The 17,241-nt window shown below is 36.1% G+C and overlaps 1 protein-coding gene across 4 annotated transcripts in view; it reads left to right on the forward strand.

Moving 5' to 3' along the window:
- LTBP1 (latent transforming growth factor beta binding protein 1) overlaps positions 1 to 17,241 on the forward strand; it is a 477,680-nt gene that overhangs the window by 368,818 nt on the left and 91,621 nt on the right. For all 4 annotated transcript variants that reach the window (XM_072634139.1, XM_072634140.1, XM_072634141.1 and 1 more), the window contains 4 exons: positions 1,466 to 1,588; positions 5,121 to 5,243; positions 6,316 to 6,438; positions 10,678 to 10,800. In XM_072634139.1, coding sequence (XP_072490240.1) covers positions 1,466 to 1,588; positions 5,121 to 5,243; positions 6,316 to 6,438; positions 10,678 to 10,800 — 492 coding nt within the window. The remainder of the gene's footprint in view (positions 1 to 1,465; positions 1,589 to 5,120; positions 5,244 to 6,315; positions 6,439 to 10,677; positions 10,801 to 17,241) is intronic.

Here is a 17,241-nt window from a genome sequence, read left to right on the forward strand (position 1 = left end):
TATTTACTTTGGCTCTGAGTCTTGGCTCCTACTCTTAGTTTTTGCTTGCAGCAAAATTGATTCCAAATATTAAAAGATAGAGATGCACATTGGTCAAGCAAGTGGCTGTTAGAGAGTGCTGTTTTTGTTGCACTGATGCCAAGCCAGTTAACCTAGGTCATGAAGTGGCGTCTTGACAAAGTAGCTCTTGCACTGTCCACACATTTCCTTTTGTTTCATCCTTCCAAAATCACAGATCCCCTTTACTTTTGCCTACATAGAAACATTTGTATATTCTTGCTTTGAGAAGGCATAAGTTGTAAATGTGATTCGTGAGAAATGTGTTTTTCATTCAGCTTATACTTGAAATCTAGACTTGCTATTTCTGAACTCTGGTTTGAATTTTTCCTTTTGTGTACTCATTCTTGTAGAATACATGTGCTGTTACCAAGGAAGATAATGATGTGAATCCATGGGGAGAGTGTATATCTAAGAATTAAAATTAAGCATGAATCTCCAACTGTTTTTCAAAAACAATTAAAACATTTGATTGAAAACTACTAAAATTAGTTAATTAAAACTTAAAAGAATGTAAATTTAAAAGAAACTTAAAAGAATGTAAAATGCCCCTTTAAAACAAATGATAAATATAACTTTTTTTATCCATGTACCTATTAGATATATTTTCTATTACTTTATTTCGTTTCTTATCTCTTCTTGTAGGAAATTAAATTCTCTGGCTTTACTTCTAGTTCAAGATGTGTGTCTAACCTATACCATTAGTAAACTTAATTTGTGGATCAGCTTAGAGTTTTTACTTGAGTTCTCACTGATTCATAGTCATGTTAGAATATTTCATTTTTATAAAATTCTTCTGAATCTTCTGTAGCTTAGACAGAACCTTTTTCAATGTCCTGATGTACCTTTTTTCAGTTCTAAATTTCTCCATCCAGTACTTTTCTTTTTTGCCACAAAAGACTCATCTCTTATTTCTGGCTGTCCTTCAATTTCATCTGATTCTTTAGTTCCCCAATTATATCCTGAAAGAGTTCTCCAAGACTTGCAGATTAAAAACTCCTTGTGGGCAGAGATATTTTTCTTTGTTTTTGTTTCCCCAGCGTCTGGCATTGAGCCTTGCATATGTTAGGTACTTAAGCTGAATTGAAATTAAAAGTGCTTCCTTCTAGCTGTCCCTTTCCTTTGATGGTTAATTGCTTATTCACAGAATTTACTTGGTTCTCTTAAAAGCTATCCAGAATGAAGAATTATAAAATTGAATTGTTTGACAAGATTCTGTTACAGGTAAATTACAGAAAGTAGTTTATCTTGTTATATTACACTGCCCTTTACTACTAAAGCTATTTATCTAATGTGGAATACTATTTTGAAGCAATTGTTGAATTTTCTGAAACTTTGAGTCAGGACATTTCTTTATTGATGTTTTCTCTCTTTCTAAAATATTTCTTTTCTATTTTATTTCTTCAAGATATTGATGAGTGCTTGGATCCAGAAGTGTGCAAGAATGGCAGCTGTTCCAACCTTGAGGGCTCTTACGTGTGTACATGCCATAGCGGTTATAACCCAACACCTGATAGAAAGGAATGCAAAGGTAACAACATCGATGAAAATGCTTCTTTCAAACTTTGACTGGTAATTCTTAAATAGCTACTTTTTAGATGTGGTATCAATTGGGGACTTAGGGGACTATAAGCTGAACATAAATCAGCAGTGTGATATGGCAGCCAAAAAAATATCATAAGATAAAACATTCTACTAAAACCTTTCTCACAAATCACAGAATTTGAATATTAGCATTCTCAGTAGCTTTCTAGTTCAACCTATGTCTGAAGAAAACAGCCATGTAAGAAGATGTAAGAAGAACAAAGTAAAACTTGTATACAAGTGATCTCAAAGTAGAAGAGTGTTGCACTGAGAAGTCCTCTTTTTTACAGGAATTAGATAACTAATTGTAAAGTATATTACAGGGAGATTTCCTTTTTGGCTAGCCATTAAAGTCCTATCCATCCATCTCTAAAATTCTGTGATTCTTTCATTAATTTTGAGACCAGAGCAACACTTGATGACCATTTCCAAAGTAAGAGATGGTTCACAAAATATGTTGATGTATGCTGTACACGTGACTCCAAAAATTACAGACTTTTGCTTCTTAAACATTATATTACATTATAAGCTTTCAGATTTCTTTAAGGGAGGCACAGTGTCCAGAACAGGAGCAGTGATAGTCATACTCTGCTTTGTGCTGAATCAGACCACATCTGGAATACTGCATTTATTTTTTGGTAGTCCAGTCTTTGGAAGAACATTGATAAACTAAAGTATCACTCCAAGAAACTTTAAATGATTAACCTGAAGAAGAAAAGACTTAGGGGGAGCATGAGCTCTCTTTCTAAGTATTTATTGGGGTGTCTTGTGAATGCGGAATTTGGCTTGTTTTGTTTGTTGTAATGGGCAGAGGGTTAAATTTTGAAAAAAGGCTCCCTAATAATTAGAGTTGTCCAGAAGTGGGCTGCTTTTGTGTATAATGAATTCCTCTTCCCTTGAATGTCTTCAAATCAAGGTATACTTACCATGGTGCCAGGTATAGTTTAAGTGCTTAGTAGGTGCCTTTTTCATTCATTCATTCATTCAAACCTAGATAATTACTTATTGGGGTTCTTGTAGCAATAGGGATCACAATAGATGACCTTTGTGGTCTCTTCTAACTCTGAGATTCTTTGACTGAACACACGAGCTTACCCATCACATTTCTTGAAAGTGGAAACTTTTCTTCATTAAATGTAGGAAGCATCTATTTTAGTGTGCCTGAGAGAAAATTTTCAGAGGTGGCTGTGAACTACTTCAGTTTTTTGTTTTTTAATAAATGCTGTTGAAGTCTGTTCTTAGAAAGAGGAAAATGAATATTTTTTTTATTTGAGAAAGAAGGGTGATGAGCTGGATGTCCTCAGTACCCCAGTGATTTTAGGGGAGTATGTTCAGTGCTTGGTGTGGTAAATTAACTTTTTCAGTATACTAGTAATGTTTTGAATCAAACCCCAGTGACATGAAAGAGTTGCTTCTCTTGATGATGGCAATTTTCTCACAAAAGGAAGAGGGAAAAATCAGGTGCTTTTTTTTCTTCCTTGCATGCCTATATTGCTTCTTAAGGCTGTCCTTTACTACTTATTCCTAATGTACTCATATTTACTTTGTCACTACCTTTTTTTTCTTCCACTCCCATCCCTCCAAGAAAACGTGTGTGTATGTGTGTGTGTGTGTGTGTGTGTGTGCGCGCGCGTATGTGTGTGTAAACAAAGAGAGGATTTATTAAGTGATTATTATGTCCCAGGTACTGAGTTAATCACTGGGGAAGCAAATGCAAGTAAACAAGACAGTCCATTCCCTCAAGAACCTTATTTTCTAATAGGGTTAGACAACATTTAAAGGAAAGCAAGAAAATGGTGGCTGGGAATTGGAGTGGAGATGTCTGTCATGTAGGATAAAGCCAAAAGTTTGGGAATGCCAGGGGCAAAGTCTAAGGCTCTGGTTGGAAGAAGATGAGGATGATGGACAAGAGCAGAAGAAATGGCATTGAGATGATTGGGAAGTTGTTTGGAAATCTTGGTCCTCCAGTAAGATGAGGCAAAAGCTTGCATAATACAGCTGAGGAACCCATGGAATGTAGGCCAACTTGTTTCACTTTTGTGGAACAATACCTTTCTTGCCTATGCACATGGCTTTAAAGTTTTCAGTATACTTTCTTACTTGTTATCTCATTTGATCTTCCCAATAAACTTCTGAGGTAGGCGGAGCATATTTAATTGTTATTATAATAGTTTACATTTATTAAAACAGTATAGTGTATAAAAAAAGTTGTTATTTTGCCAAAAATATCCAAATTGGTAGTTAGGGCTGTCCTTTCTTTTGGTCCCTTAGGGCCAATGTGGCATAGTAGGTAAGATGCTTGACTGAGTTTAGAAGGACATGGATTTTAATATTACTGAAGACATTTTGCTAAATCTGTGATCCTACGTCACTGAGGCTCAGTTTTTCCCCTATAAAATGGGTATAATAAGAAGCCACCTACCTCAGGATCAAATCAGATAATCTATATATTTTGAAACCCTTAAAGGATTACATAAGTGTCAGCTACTGCTACCTGTGTTTGCCACCTTAAACTGTGATATCCTACAGAATACTTAAATAAAGTTTCTCATTATTTCTTTGTTTGAGCCCCCCCATCAAATAATTTCTCTTTTTTTCCTTTGAATTGCTTGTAGCCTTCCTCATACCAATCACATTTTCTCCTTGTTTTCCCTTTAAAATGTGACTTGTTTTCCTTTCATACCATTCACATTCTCCTATCCTAGATCTTTATGTTCATTATAAAATAGAAACTTCTGTTCACTTTCATAGCTGTCTCAGTATTCTTTATGTTTCTGGTACTCGTCTTTCACTATTCTATTTTGTTCACCCATGGTTTTATTCCTACATTTTTTTTGGCCTCTTTATGCTCTTAAAATTCTGCCTTTCATGCAGTTCCTGAAGTCAAGGACAGTTTGTCATTTATACTTTTGTGCTCAAGGCTGTTGCCTACCTTAAAAACCTATCATGTACTGTTGAACATTTCTGACCTATCTTCTTTTTCTTTAAAGAATTTCTGTGAGTGTTATGATACAGATTTTTGCCTTGATTTAATTTTGTCTTTACTTTTAATTTTTTTGAATAGTAAGCAGAAACTTTATATTTTGCTCAGTCATTATTAAATACCTACTGTATGCCATATACTGTGGGAAGCATTGGGGGCTGTGTTAAGTAGTATATCTGGAAATAATTATTTCTGTTTTGCAGAGTACTGTACAATGGTGTATACTGGGAACATAAAAATTGAGCTATACAATAGGGTGTCAGATATGTGTCTTCCCAGAGGCAGAAAGGTCAGCAGACAAACTGGGATCCTACTGAAATTCCCTTTTTATTGTGAGTGTGAGGATCTAGATAGTGGGATAGGTCCTAAGCTCTGAGATTGATTTAAAAGAAGTGGAGAGAGAACACTTTGTAGTCTGGGCAGCTACCTAATCAAATGATCAGCTGTTTAGCCAAGGAGTCTGGTTTAAAACATTTACCTGTCTTTTTATTTACAGATATTGATGAATGTCAGCATGGTAATCTTTGCACACATGGGCAGTGCAAAAACACAGAGGGTTCATTCAAGTGTACCTGTGGAAAAGGGTATCATCTGTCTCCTGCAAAAGACCAATGTGAAGGTAGGAGTTTGGCATAATTAGCTGAATTACAAACTTTCTGAAAAGCCTCATATAAACACACAGCTGTCACTGCCTCTAAGGAGGTCACACAGAGCTGCTGCATTGGCAAGAAGACATCATGAAAATCACTTACTTTGGCAGAGAATTGAGTACAATAGTGTGAAGTAGCCTCAAATGTACGTAATATTGCTCTTTGAAGGTTTTAGATGATTTCATAGTTTTGAAAAGTATCAAAAATTAAGAAAAGGAGAGTTTTCTATATAATAACTTAGTACATATAAAGATTTTAAATTGATCCATTAAATTCAGTATAAATAGGTAGGATGATATGTGCATATGCAAATGTGATATATAAGAGCACACAGACCCATATGTAGGTGTTTTAGAGGTGCAGAACTGAAACCCCCCAAAATTGAGTTGCTCATGTTACTGCCCAAATAAGCAAGTAGCTACTCCTGTCTTACCACTCAAGACTCTAGAACAACATAAGCTCCTTGAGGGCAAGACTATTTGACTTACCATAATCCTTGGCACTTAGTAGGCACTTAATAAATGTTTTCAGATTGATTCACTTAATCCTGTTTATTAATTTGTTGAACATCTTTTTTATTTAGAGCATTGTCCTTAGTGTAGTTAGTTAGGCAAAAGCACTTTCTATAAAGTCATAAAATTATGGATTGTTTCCTTTAAGGAGTTTAAGATAGAGTCAGAAGAATGAAAATGTAGCAATATGAAATATTTGCAAATATTCATTTGGAAAGACAGTATAGAAGTGCTCAGGGGACTCAGAGACTATAGAATACAGGCAATGAGTCACTTGTCATGAACAGCTTGGTTAAATAGATGCAGAATTCTACACCAGTAATAGAATGTTTTGAGTTTTTTTTTCCATTGCAAGATAAATTTTTCTCTTAGGAGATTTCAATTCACAGAAAGTTCTTACTGAAAATTAATTGCAAGTTGAATTATCAAATGTATGGTAGAATAATTACTGAGCTAAATTGTTTGTTTACATGAATGATAAAAGGGCTTTTTAAAAACACTGCCTCATAGGTTTAATTTTGGTTCACAGATATTGACGAATGTGAGCACCGCCATCTGTGCACAAATGGACAATGTAGAAATACAGAAGGATCTTTCAGGTGCTTATGTGATCAGGGTTACAGAGCATCTGCAGTAGGAGACCATTGTGAAGGTGAGGACTTGGCTGTGGAACCTGATTCTTACACAGAACTTTAGAACTCTAAAAGGGACTTCAAAGTCCAAATAACTTATCTCATATTTGAAATTGAAGCTCTGAGAGGCAAAGAGATTTCTAATATTACATCAAAAGGTTATGGTAGAGCTATGACTGGGTCTCAAGCTTTGTGTCTTTTAGTCCTTTGCTATTTCTGCTACACAAGCTGCTCTATAATAGAGTTACTCCAGTAGAAGAGAGAAATCAGGATTAACTCATAGTTACAAATTATTTAGAAAAGGACTGAGATTGAAAATGAATTCTAATATCAGAAATCAGAAAGAGCACACACCGTAGTGAGAATTTGTCTTGTATATCAGAATCACCAAATTTCAAAATTGGAAGGGATTTTAATAACTATCCAATCCATTCCACATCAAAAAAGTACCCCTAATACAACTCCACTTATCATTCCTCTCCTCTTCTCCATCCCAAATCATCATCTAATGTTGGATTGGAACATGTCCTCCAACGTGAGGGTCTCTGTTACCTTTCAAGGGTGCCACTTTCATTCTTGGCCAACTTGAATTATTATCAAGTATTTTCTTGCCTCAGTTCTAAACTGTATCTTTGCAACTTCTTCCCCTTCTTCTAGTTCTTCCTTCTGGGGCCAAATAGAATACATCTAAACACATTACTACATTATATTTTTTAAGTATATGAAGACAGTTACCACGTTCCTCTTGAATTTACTCTCTAGGTTAAATGTCTCAGTTTTTTCATCTAATCTTTGTATTACATTGAGATCAATGCCTTTCACAGAGTTCGGGTTACAAATCTCTCCTACTCTCTAGTACCTTTTATAATTTCATACAATATAGTATCCAGAAGTGAACACAAAATTCTAGATGTTGTCTGACTAGGGCAGCTTATGGGACTTGATCATCGTTTTTGGGGAAGCTATACTTCTCTTAATGCAGCCTTCAGTTTTTTGGCTGTTATATTGTAGTATTGACTCACTCATTAAAGCCCAAAGATTTTTTTTTTCATAAAAATTGCTGTCATACCATTTTTCCATACCCATCTTGTACTTGTGAAGTTAGTTTAGTGAATCTAAGTCTAAGATTTACATTTACTCCTGTCAAATTTCATCTTAAGATGAACTTTTTTCACTCACAAGTCTAGCCTCTCAAGATTATTTTTATATCCTGATTATCTTGCTTCTGCCTTTAATTTAATTTTAATTAATTAATTAATTTAACACTAATTTTCTCTGAAGCCCAGTTTGATAATTGATTTTTAGTACTAGCTTCTTGAAATAACTACTATTTTGGAAATGGTATTGGTGAGTTTATTTGCATGAGATACTTTTCTTAGAAGTTTGTTTAGAGAGGTAAGTAGGTTTGGTGCATGGAATTGAATTCTTTTATAGCATAACAAAAATAGTTCAGGATATAAAGAAATAAAATTGCTACCAAGTCCACTATGCTGACCCCAGAAGGTGAATGGGTCATATAGAGCTAAAGCCCTGATAATGAATCACCACTAGATGGGGATCTTTCTATGTTTTGCAATTTGAAGAGTTTGCTTATTCAAAAGACTAGATATTTGAACCCCAAAATGTTTATTTCTTGAAAAACCAAACTATGACATTGTGAAATCAGACTTACTCTTTATTATCAAAATAGAACCCAGTACCACAATTGGAATTAAACTTTGATGGGAAGTTGCCTTTTATACAATATATATTAAATAAAAGAAACCTAAATGCAACCAGATACCTAGCTACATCAACAGACTTGCTTTTCTTGCAGCTATGTAGTGACACAAATTTTTGGAAGTCAGAGGAGTCAAGTTCAAAGCCTACTTCTACTTGGAGGTGTGATAGTAGAATAGAAAGACTATGGCCTTTGTTGTCAGAGAATCTGGGTTCAAATCCTATTTTACAATGGAAAAACCATTGTCTTTGGAGTCAGAAGATTTTAGTTCAAATCTTGGTTTTATTACATAATGACTCTGTGAGTGTGGGTAAATTACTTAATATCTCTGGGCCTCAGTTTCCACTACTAATACAACCACTACTGCTCCCCTAGGGGGGTCATGACTCACAATTTAAGAAACGGGAAAGGGGATGTGATTAGAAAAAGTTCAAGAAGCTCTGCATTAGATGACCTCCAAGATTCTTTCTATCCCATCCAGTATCTGTGATCCTGCAATTTCTTATGAAAACTGAAAGAGTTGGACTAGAATAGTCAAGTTGAATTTTCAGTTCTTTTTGAAGTTCTGCCAGTGGATCATAAACTCTTGATAGTTTCTTCCAAGCCTGAATGGCTTCTGGTAGTACACTGGTAAAAGATTTGTTTGTTGTTTGAGCAGCCTGGATGAGGATAGAGAAGATTGTCATTGTCCACGTTATGTTGAATTTGCTTTTTGTTGGCATGGTGATCCCACTTGAGAAAATAGCCGAAATCTAATTCTCCTTTGATTATAATGAGAAAGTCTGGTTTTAAACCGATTCTCTTGTTCTACTATTTTTTTCAGGAGCTGGCTTTTTCTACTTCCTGTGAACTTAGAAGAGCAGCCTTACTTATGTTAGCATGTTTCATTCTTACTCTCTTAATCTGTTTACCTCACAAATGGAATAGAAAAGATGGAGACAATTGATGCAAAGTTTCCTCTAATCTTCATCATTTTCTACCTCCTAGGTAGCATAGTGGACATTGTCCTGAGTTTGTAATTAGGAAGACCTGAGTTCAAATCCTGTCTCTCCCATTTGCTTAACTTTATGATCTTATGCAAGTCACTTAACCTCTATGTAAAATGAGGGGGTTGGACTCAGCCTTAAGTTTCCTTCCAAATCTAAATTGGTGATCCAGTCATCGTGTTTTCCTCCTAATTGGGAATAACTTTTTTTTTTAAATAAGAGAGTAAACTTCTACCAATCACCTACTTTCAAAAGGAAATCTCTATTTTACAAGTCCTCCATCTTTAGCCTGCCAATTTTAAACAAACACAATTAGTTTTGGAAGAACTTAGGACAGTGATTTCACCAAACAGAGACCCTGAAGAGAGGAAATGTTTTCAGCAGATAGAGATGTTGAGGGAGATCATTCCAGGTAAAGAGAGCAGTGTGCATATAAAAGTACAGAAGAAAAAAATAATAGATAATGCCAGGGAATGATGTGCAATTGAATAATGTGGGAAGGGAAATAAAATGCAACAAGACTGACAATGTAGTTTATAGCTAAACTGTAATGAATTGAATGCCAGGTCAAGGAATTTTTATTTGATTTGATGAAAAGAGGAGGTGGAGAAGGTGGGAGGTTCTAATGAGAGATAAGCTTTGTAGAAAGAGGATCAGGCCTGTATATTCTGGAAGACCATCATTCAAGTTCCACCTCTGATGCATAATCCATGCACTGATGGTACCACAAGTCCAGACTGATAAAAGGGAGACGGTTAAGGGTTTTGAGCACAGCAATAATGTGAGCATGTAGGCATTAGGACTCATGATGTGGTTAAGTATTAGGGCTCTGGTGTGAATAAGAGACCAATTAGGAAGCTATAAAAATAGCCTTAGGAAGAGTGAAGGCTCAAGCCAGGGTAGCATGAATGTAAATATCTTTGCAAAAAACATTTTCAGATAATTGTACCATCCAGTTATTCTCTCCTCCAATTCCTTTTTTTAATCTAATATCTATATCACTAATTTGTAAACAACATTATTTCTTTTATTGTCATATTGAATTACAATTTACTTTTTGAATTCTTATTTAATTTGTCTTTCCAGATAAATTGTGAGGGCTTAAACTCAGGGACTTAATTCTTAATATTCCTTTTTGTTCCCTCTGATGCGTTATTACATTGTATTCAAAATATTTCTTGATCAATTGATCCAAGATTTTACAATGTTTTTTTATTTAATACAAGAACCATCATCATAAATTATGTAGCCAAGTTAGCCATTGCTAGTTATGTAATCCTGACTTTTATTTATTTCCTGTTTGTTAATGGAAATTGCAGATAGCCTTTAAAAATTTTTTGCCAAAAGCCAAGCTGTTTTGAAGGTGTATCATTATTTAGATGAAAAAAACTCAAAAATGAAAGCACTCTCATCCACTTATCCAATAATTACATTTGATAAATGATACATGTTATAATTTACATAATTTGGGGACTTAAACATAAAGAAAAAAATGTCACAGACTTTCTTCTTACTGAATGTATAAGTTGTTTTGGCTGTTGATTGGATTCCAGATATCAATGAATGCTTGGAGGACAGCAGTGTTTGCCAGGGAGGAGACTGCACTAATACTGAAGGCTCTTATGAATGTACTTGTTCCAGTGGCTTCCAGTTAATTAATAATAAGGAATGTCAAGGTACTGTTTTGTTATGAAGCTTATTTTGCTCCTGTTTCTTAGCATCTACATTGTTTTCTGTCCATGGTCTATCACTATACTATTCTGTTTACTTTGGTTACTTTGGGCTAGTTGAGCTCAGGCTTACTTTTCTCTCTAAATCTTATTTGTTTATAAATGAGCTTTGTAAATTATTATTCATTATTATAATTATTACTAATAATTATTATTATTCAATATCATTCATATTGTTCCTTCCCAAGATTCACCTACAGTATATGTTGATTCCACTCATTCACTAGAGGACTTTGATTCCCCCCTTATTTTTGAAGTCGTCCATCTATATGCATACTCCTCCTTCTCTGATGGATCAAATGTCCCTTTTCTTGAATGCCACCATTTGTCCAATATCCACTATTTCTCTGAGGTACAGCTTCTCCAATAATTTTGTCCTAAATTTTTCCTGTAATTCCTCTAATTTATACTTATTTTATATTTTTTTCAAAATAATTTTGCATTCATAATCACATTTAAGCATCACAACAATTGTGTGATTAAGATAAGGAAGACATTGTCTCCATTTTTTACTTCATATGATTTGTTGCTCTGTGCTGAAGAGCGCATATCACATGAAAGCCAGAATTAAGCCATATCAATCTTTCCTATCCTTTGACATTTCTTCCATTGTTATTGAAATGTTATCTCTTGAATTTTTGTTTAATTTGTCTTGTCTCTGTAGATAAACCCTAACTTTCATGAACAGAGGAACCACTTTATAGATAAAGACACAAAGGTACATTGAGACTATATATATGACAACATGGCATGGTGGAAAGGGCACTGGATTGGGAAATATGAGTCTTAGGTTTTAGTAACCACAGTTCTACTATTGACAAACTCTGTCACCGTGGGCAAGTCACTGCGACTCTGGGACTCAGTTGTCTCATCTGGAAATGAAAGGTTTAGAAAGATGAACTCTTCTTACTCTAACAGCAATGATTCTTTGACTTGATCAGAATTGAGTCTGTGATTCAGTGTTGGGCTCAAGGATAGCAAACAGATCTTCTGACTCCTAATGCATTACTGTCCACACAACACCTTGAAATCATTCCTCTGTTTCCCTCAATCCTTTCCCGTATTTTTTACCCTTAAAATTTTCTGTGATATTTAATTTTATGTTGTATATGCCTTTTGTTATTTTGATTCTATTGAACTTTGTAACATACCATTAGAAATATAATTATATTGAGTGTCTTCTTATTGCCACATTGTAACAGACATGGATGATTTTCATTCAAGATAGCCACACATTCTGTAATAGCACTTACTTGGAGGCAGAGGATTGTGTCCATCCTCTAATACATATTTGAATAATAACCATAAGTGACTTATATTTGAATCAACAGCAAGAAATAATATTGAAAATATCTACTGTGAGCTTCATAATGTAACCCCAGTCTACCTTTCAAGCCCTTGTTATATATTGTTCCTCCTCTTCACTCCTGGGCTAACTGGTTTTCTTGTAACTGTTCCTCATGTGCTACTCTGATTGTTGTTTCTTTGCCTTTGTACTGGTTGTCCCCATGCTTGTAATGTACTTCCTTCCTCTTCAACTATATGTCATAACGTCCCTTAATTCCTTTAAGACTCTTCTCAAGTACTATCCTCTAACCTTTCCCAATTAACCCATCTGCTTGTGATCTCTCTCCCCTTAATCTAACTTGCTGCTGTCCCATGGAACACTATGCCCATCCCAGGTGAAGCTCATTGTCTAACTTCTAACTCAATACCACCTCCCTCTGCTTCCTCTCCCCTCTGATTTAAGGGCTGGAGAGTGGCATACTAAATTTCTCCCAATGCGTTCCATTATAAAGGAAAGAAACTGAACTTCTAGGCTCCCTCTGATCAACCTGGTTTCAACTCCACAAGATACCCCTGGTGATATCCCCTTCCTGCCTCATTTTTCTAGCTCCTTTTTCTGTGTTTTGTCATATCAGATTGCAAGCTCCTTGAGGGCAGAACCAGTCTTTGTAATAATCTTATCCCCAGCTCTTAGTAGTGCCTGATACATAGTAGGCACTTACTGTTTTTTTATTATTCTTTATGCACTTATATAATGTATGTGTGTGTGTGTGTGTGTGTGTGTGTGTGTGTGTGATAGATTTAGAGATGGAAGAGAGCTTCTGGGGTCCTTTGAGTCCAATTTCCTCTTGTTTTACAGATATTGAAATGGAGGCACAGAGAGGTTAAGTGACTTGCCCAGGGTCATACAGCTAGTAAGTGTTTGAGGTGGGATTTCCTTCAATAGAATGTAAGCTTGTTGAGAGCAAAAGACGTTTTCATTTTTGTCTTTGTGGCCCCTGTGTCTAGCACAGGGCCTGACACTTAAGAACTTCTTGCTGAAATTAATTGTGTGCAAGACATTGTGCTAAAAGTGAGAGATTTAAAGAAAGAATAAAACATGTTTTTTGCCTTCAGGGTGCTTACAGTCTTTCCAAACCACAGTTGACAGATATCCCAGGAATCAAATATATGACTATGCTCCTTGTTGAACTTTCACCAATATTTTTATAAATTCCATAAAACATCACTGTGATGCTAGATTAAAATTGCTACTTCCATCTTTCCAGCTCTTCAGACAAATTGCATTGGTTTTAAAATAATAGAGCGGTAACATATAAGTTGTAAATTTACATGAATATATTTTCAGGCATGCTTTGACATTTTAACAAAATGAACATTAGTATAGACAGAAATGCCAAGAAATACAGAGCCTGAATCTTATTTCTGTTGTAGCTTATACAGCACACTGAGCTTGGGATATAGCGTACTTCTTGTTCTCCACTGCCGCCGCTAAGCATGCACTGTCTGTCTTTCTTTCTCCTCCTCCTTCTGCTCCTCCACCTCAATAAACTTTTCTCATTTGAGATTCATTCAGTCCCATTCAGCTATATTTTCTATTCCTATCTATTCTTCAAAATCAATTCAGTTTGATTCCATAAACACCTGCTAAGTACTGTCTATATTCTAGTCCAGTACCTGTATATATAGTCCTTCTTACTATCAGTTGTTTGCAGAATATAAATTCTGTTACAGATTTTAATTTGATAGGAAATTTCAAGCATTCGTCTTGTCATCTTCTTTTTTATTATTCTTAACTCACTTAGGCAAATAGATGGCACAGTCTATAGCAATGAACTTCCAATCAGGAAGATCTGAGTTCACATCCTATCCTATGTCCTGAGTGTGGTAGTGGAGGCTTATAATAGCTCTTAATGGGATTGCTGAGTCTGGTAGATTCTTTGGGCTTGGGAGTTCTGAGCTGCCATAGAGCTAAACCTTCACAGGGTGTCCATACTAAGTTTGATACCAATATGGTAGGCTGCCAAGAGTGTGTGTTGGCAGAGAGGGGACCATCAGGCTACCTAAGGAGAGGTAATCTAGCCCCAGTCAGAAATGGAGCCACAGGTCCAAATTCCCATACTGAGAGGGGAGATTCAGTCTCAAAAAACAAACAAAAATGCTTACTCTCTGTGTGACCCTGGACAAGTCACTTATCCTACCTCAGTCCTAGCTTCCTCATCTGTAAAATGGAAGCAATAATAGCAATTTCCCTGATAGAGTTATGAAGATTCAGGGAGATAACATATGTGAAGCATTTTTCAGACCTTAATGTGATATATAAAAATGCTTGTTCAGTCATTTTTCAGTCACATACAACTCTTCATGACTCCATTTAGAATTTCCTTGGCAAAGATACTGGAATTGTTTGCCATGTTCTCCTCCTCATTTTACAAATGAGGAAACTGAGGGAATCAAGGTTAAGTAATCACACAGGGTCACACAGCTTTTAAGTGTCAGAGGCCAGATTTGAACTCAGGAAGATGAGTTTTCCTGTCTCCAGGCCCAGCACTTTATCTACTGTGTCACCTTGCCACCATGTCAGTGCTAGCTGTTATTATTGTTAGGAGTTTCAAGTCATTGTTAAGTCTATGACAGTTCTTTGCTATGTTGATTGGTAGTGATTTCTAGAGTGGATTAATTTTTGTACGTGCAGCAATCAAATCAAATGTGTTCAGAGCACATTAATTAGTTCAAATATATTCAAAGAGTAGATAAACTCCTTAATGAGTAGCAGATTGACTTTGCAGCTCTCTCCCATTAATTGTGAAGCTATGTGGTGGAGTGAATAGGTCAATCAATGAACCAAGAGTCAAGAAGATATGCTTTCAAATACTATTTAGATAGTTATTAGGTCTGTGACCCTGGGCAAGTCCCTTAACCTCTCTGTGCCTCAGTTATCCCATTTGTAAAATGACAGACAATGCCTACAATTTCTAAATGATGACTCACATTTTAAGAGTGTTTTAACTGTTTCATGTTAATAATGTGGTAGGTAAACTGAGATTCTGAGATTCTGAATCTGTTTGAGTTTCAGATTTTGACTTAACTCAAGATTCCGTTGTTCTGTGGAATCTGGGACTGCTGAATGAGACCCAACCTAAATACAGTCTGGTTTTTAGCTCAAAGCTACTAGCAAGACTCGTTTAGAAATGCTTCAATAAGTGTAGCCCAAATTGAATGCATATGTTTCTCTAGATCAAGATATCCAGGCAGATCTTTGTTAGCAGTTTCCTGGAAAAACCCTGGGATTTCTTTTGCAGTTCCTGTCATCAAAATTTAAGAAAAAAAAATTTTTTTTTGAAAATAAGATCATTAGCTCATTAATAATTTACGGAATTCTATTTCTGTTTTACTTAATTCAGAATAGGTACATGAAGCTTTTAATGAACTACACTAAGGTGTAAGAAAAAACCAAGGAAATAAGATCTAGGATAGCTTTGTGAAGGGCCCCTGGAAAAGGGTGGGAAACTTGGATTTGATCCATGAAACAATGAGAAACAAACTGAAATCTTTGAAAAAAGCGTGTGGCGTAGTCAGTATGCCTGGAAAGAAAACAAAAGTTAGCCAGTGCTTGGAGAGAGTGATGTTAGCAGTAAGAATGAATTTGTAGTAGCCCAGGCAAGAGATTACCAGGGCTTGGGCTATGCTTTTTTAATAAAGATGAAAAGATAAGGGTGGATAAAAGAGACTTTGTAAAGGAGGAAGTGCTGATCTTTATCAGCAGGATGAGTGTGTTGGGAAATAAACAATGATAACTTGAAAATTGCTGTGTTCTTGCATGAATTATTAGATAAATAGTACTTATGGTCATTGTATCATGGAAGGTTGGGTGGTGAAATGGAGAGAACCCAAGATAGGGAATCAGAAAACTTGGGTTTAAATCTGAGCTTTTCTATTTAGTAATTATTTATCCTTTGGTAAGTTACTTCCTCTGTAAACCTCACTTTACTCATCTGTAATTTTAGAGTATTAGACTTGCTGATTACTAAGTTTCCTTTTAACTCTATATCCAATGATCTCTATGAAGTTGGCTATAGAACAAGATTCAAAACCGATATATTAACATCCTAATCTTAGTCACATTAATTTGAGGTGTCAAACATCTGAAGCATCTGGTCAGGATACTGTTTATGACTGAATGAAGTACAAAAATCTCAGGGCAAACATGTTTCTATTTTCTGAATATAGAGACTTATATGCTCCTGTTGTATTGGAGAAAAATAAGGGACCATAGAGATAACAGTTCATGTGAGGTATTTGACTATAAAGACAGTATTCTCGTGGTGTTGCCAGTGATATTTGAGACTGACTTGATGATAGATTGAGATATATCATTTCAAAAGTTGTAAAGGGGGAGGGTGGAGCCAAGATGGTGGAGTGAGAGCAACTACTCACCCAAATTCTTAGACAAACTCCTTCAGATACCTTTAAAAAGAGAATCTGAACGGATTTTAGAGTGGCAGAATCCAACAGGAGACAAACTGTGGAAGATTCACAACCCAGGACAGACTGGAAGGTCGATGGGAAAGATCTGCTCTGCAGGCCTGGAGGAGCACAGGGCACACAGGTTGTACCAGCATGTCCCTGCCACAGCAGGGCCAAGCAGGAAGCCCCAGGTGCTCTGAGGCAGCAGTCTCACTGCAGAATCTCAGGCATATCAGTTCAAGATGGGAATCCAGTGGAACCAAGCAAGTGATTGCTGTGGAGCCCCAGGTATCTGTAAGGGCTGCTCCTAAGACTATCAGCCTATGTCTGTAAGTCACCTAGTTGAACTTCCAGGAGCCAAGATGGTGCAGTAATCAGTAAATGCTCTCCCCCTCCCCTTGTTGACCTTGAAAAACCCATAAAATATTTCCCCAGAAAAACCTGAACAGTGGGATCAGCAGAAGGGGTAAACAGTCTCTTAGCCTGTGAGGCTGAGCAAATTGCTAAGGAGGGTCTCTCTTTCTGTGGCTGAAGGGGATCAGTGCAGGACCAGAGCTGTCCCAGACAGCCCCACCTCAGAAAACTGGGAAGAGATCCTAACCCCCAGGGGTGGAACCCACAATCACCAACAGC

The sequence above is a fragment of the Notamacropus eugenii genome, chromosome 1, assembly GCF_028372415.1.
Source record: "Notamacropus eugenii isolate mMacEug1 chromosome 1, mMacEug1.pri_v2, whole genome shotgun sequence".
Taxonomy (NCBI): domain Eukaryota; kingdom Metazoa; phylum Chordata; class Mammalia; order Diprotodontia; family Macropodidae; genus Notamacropus; species Notamacropus eugenii.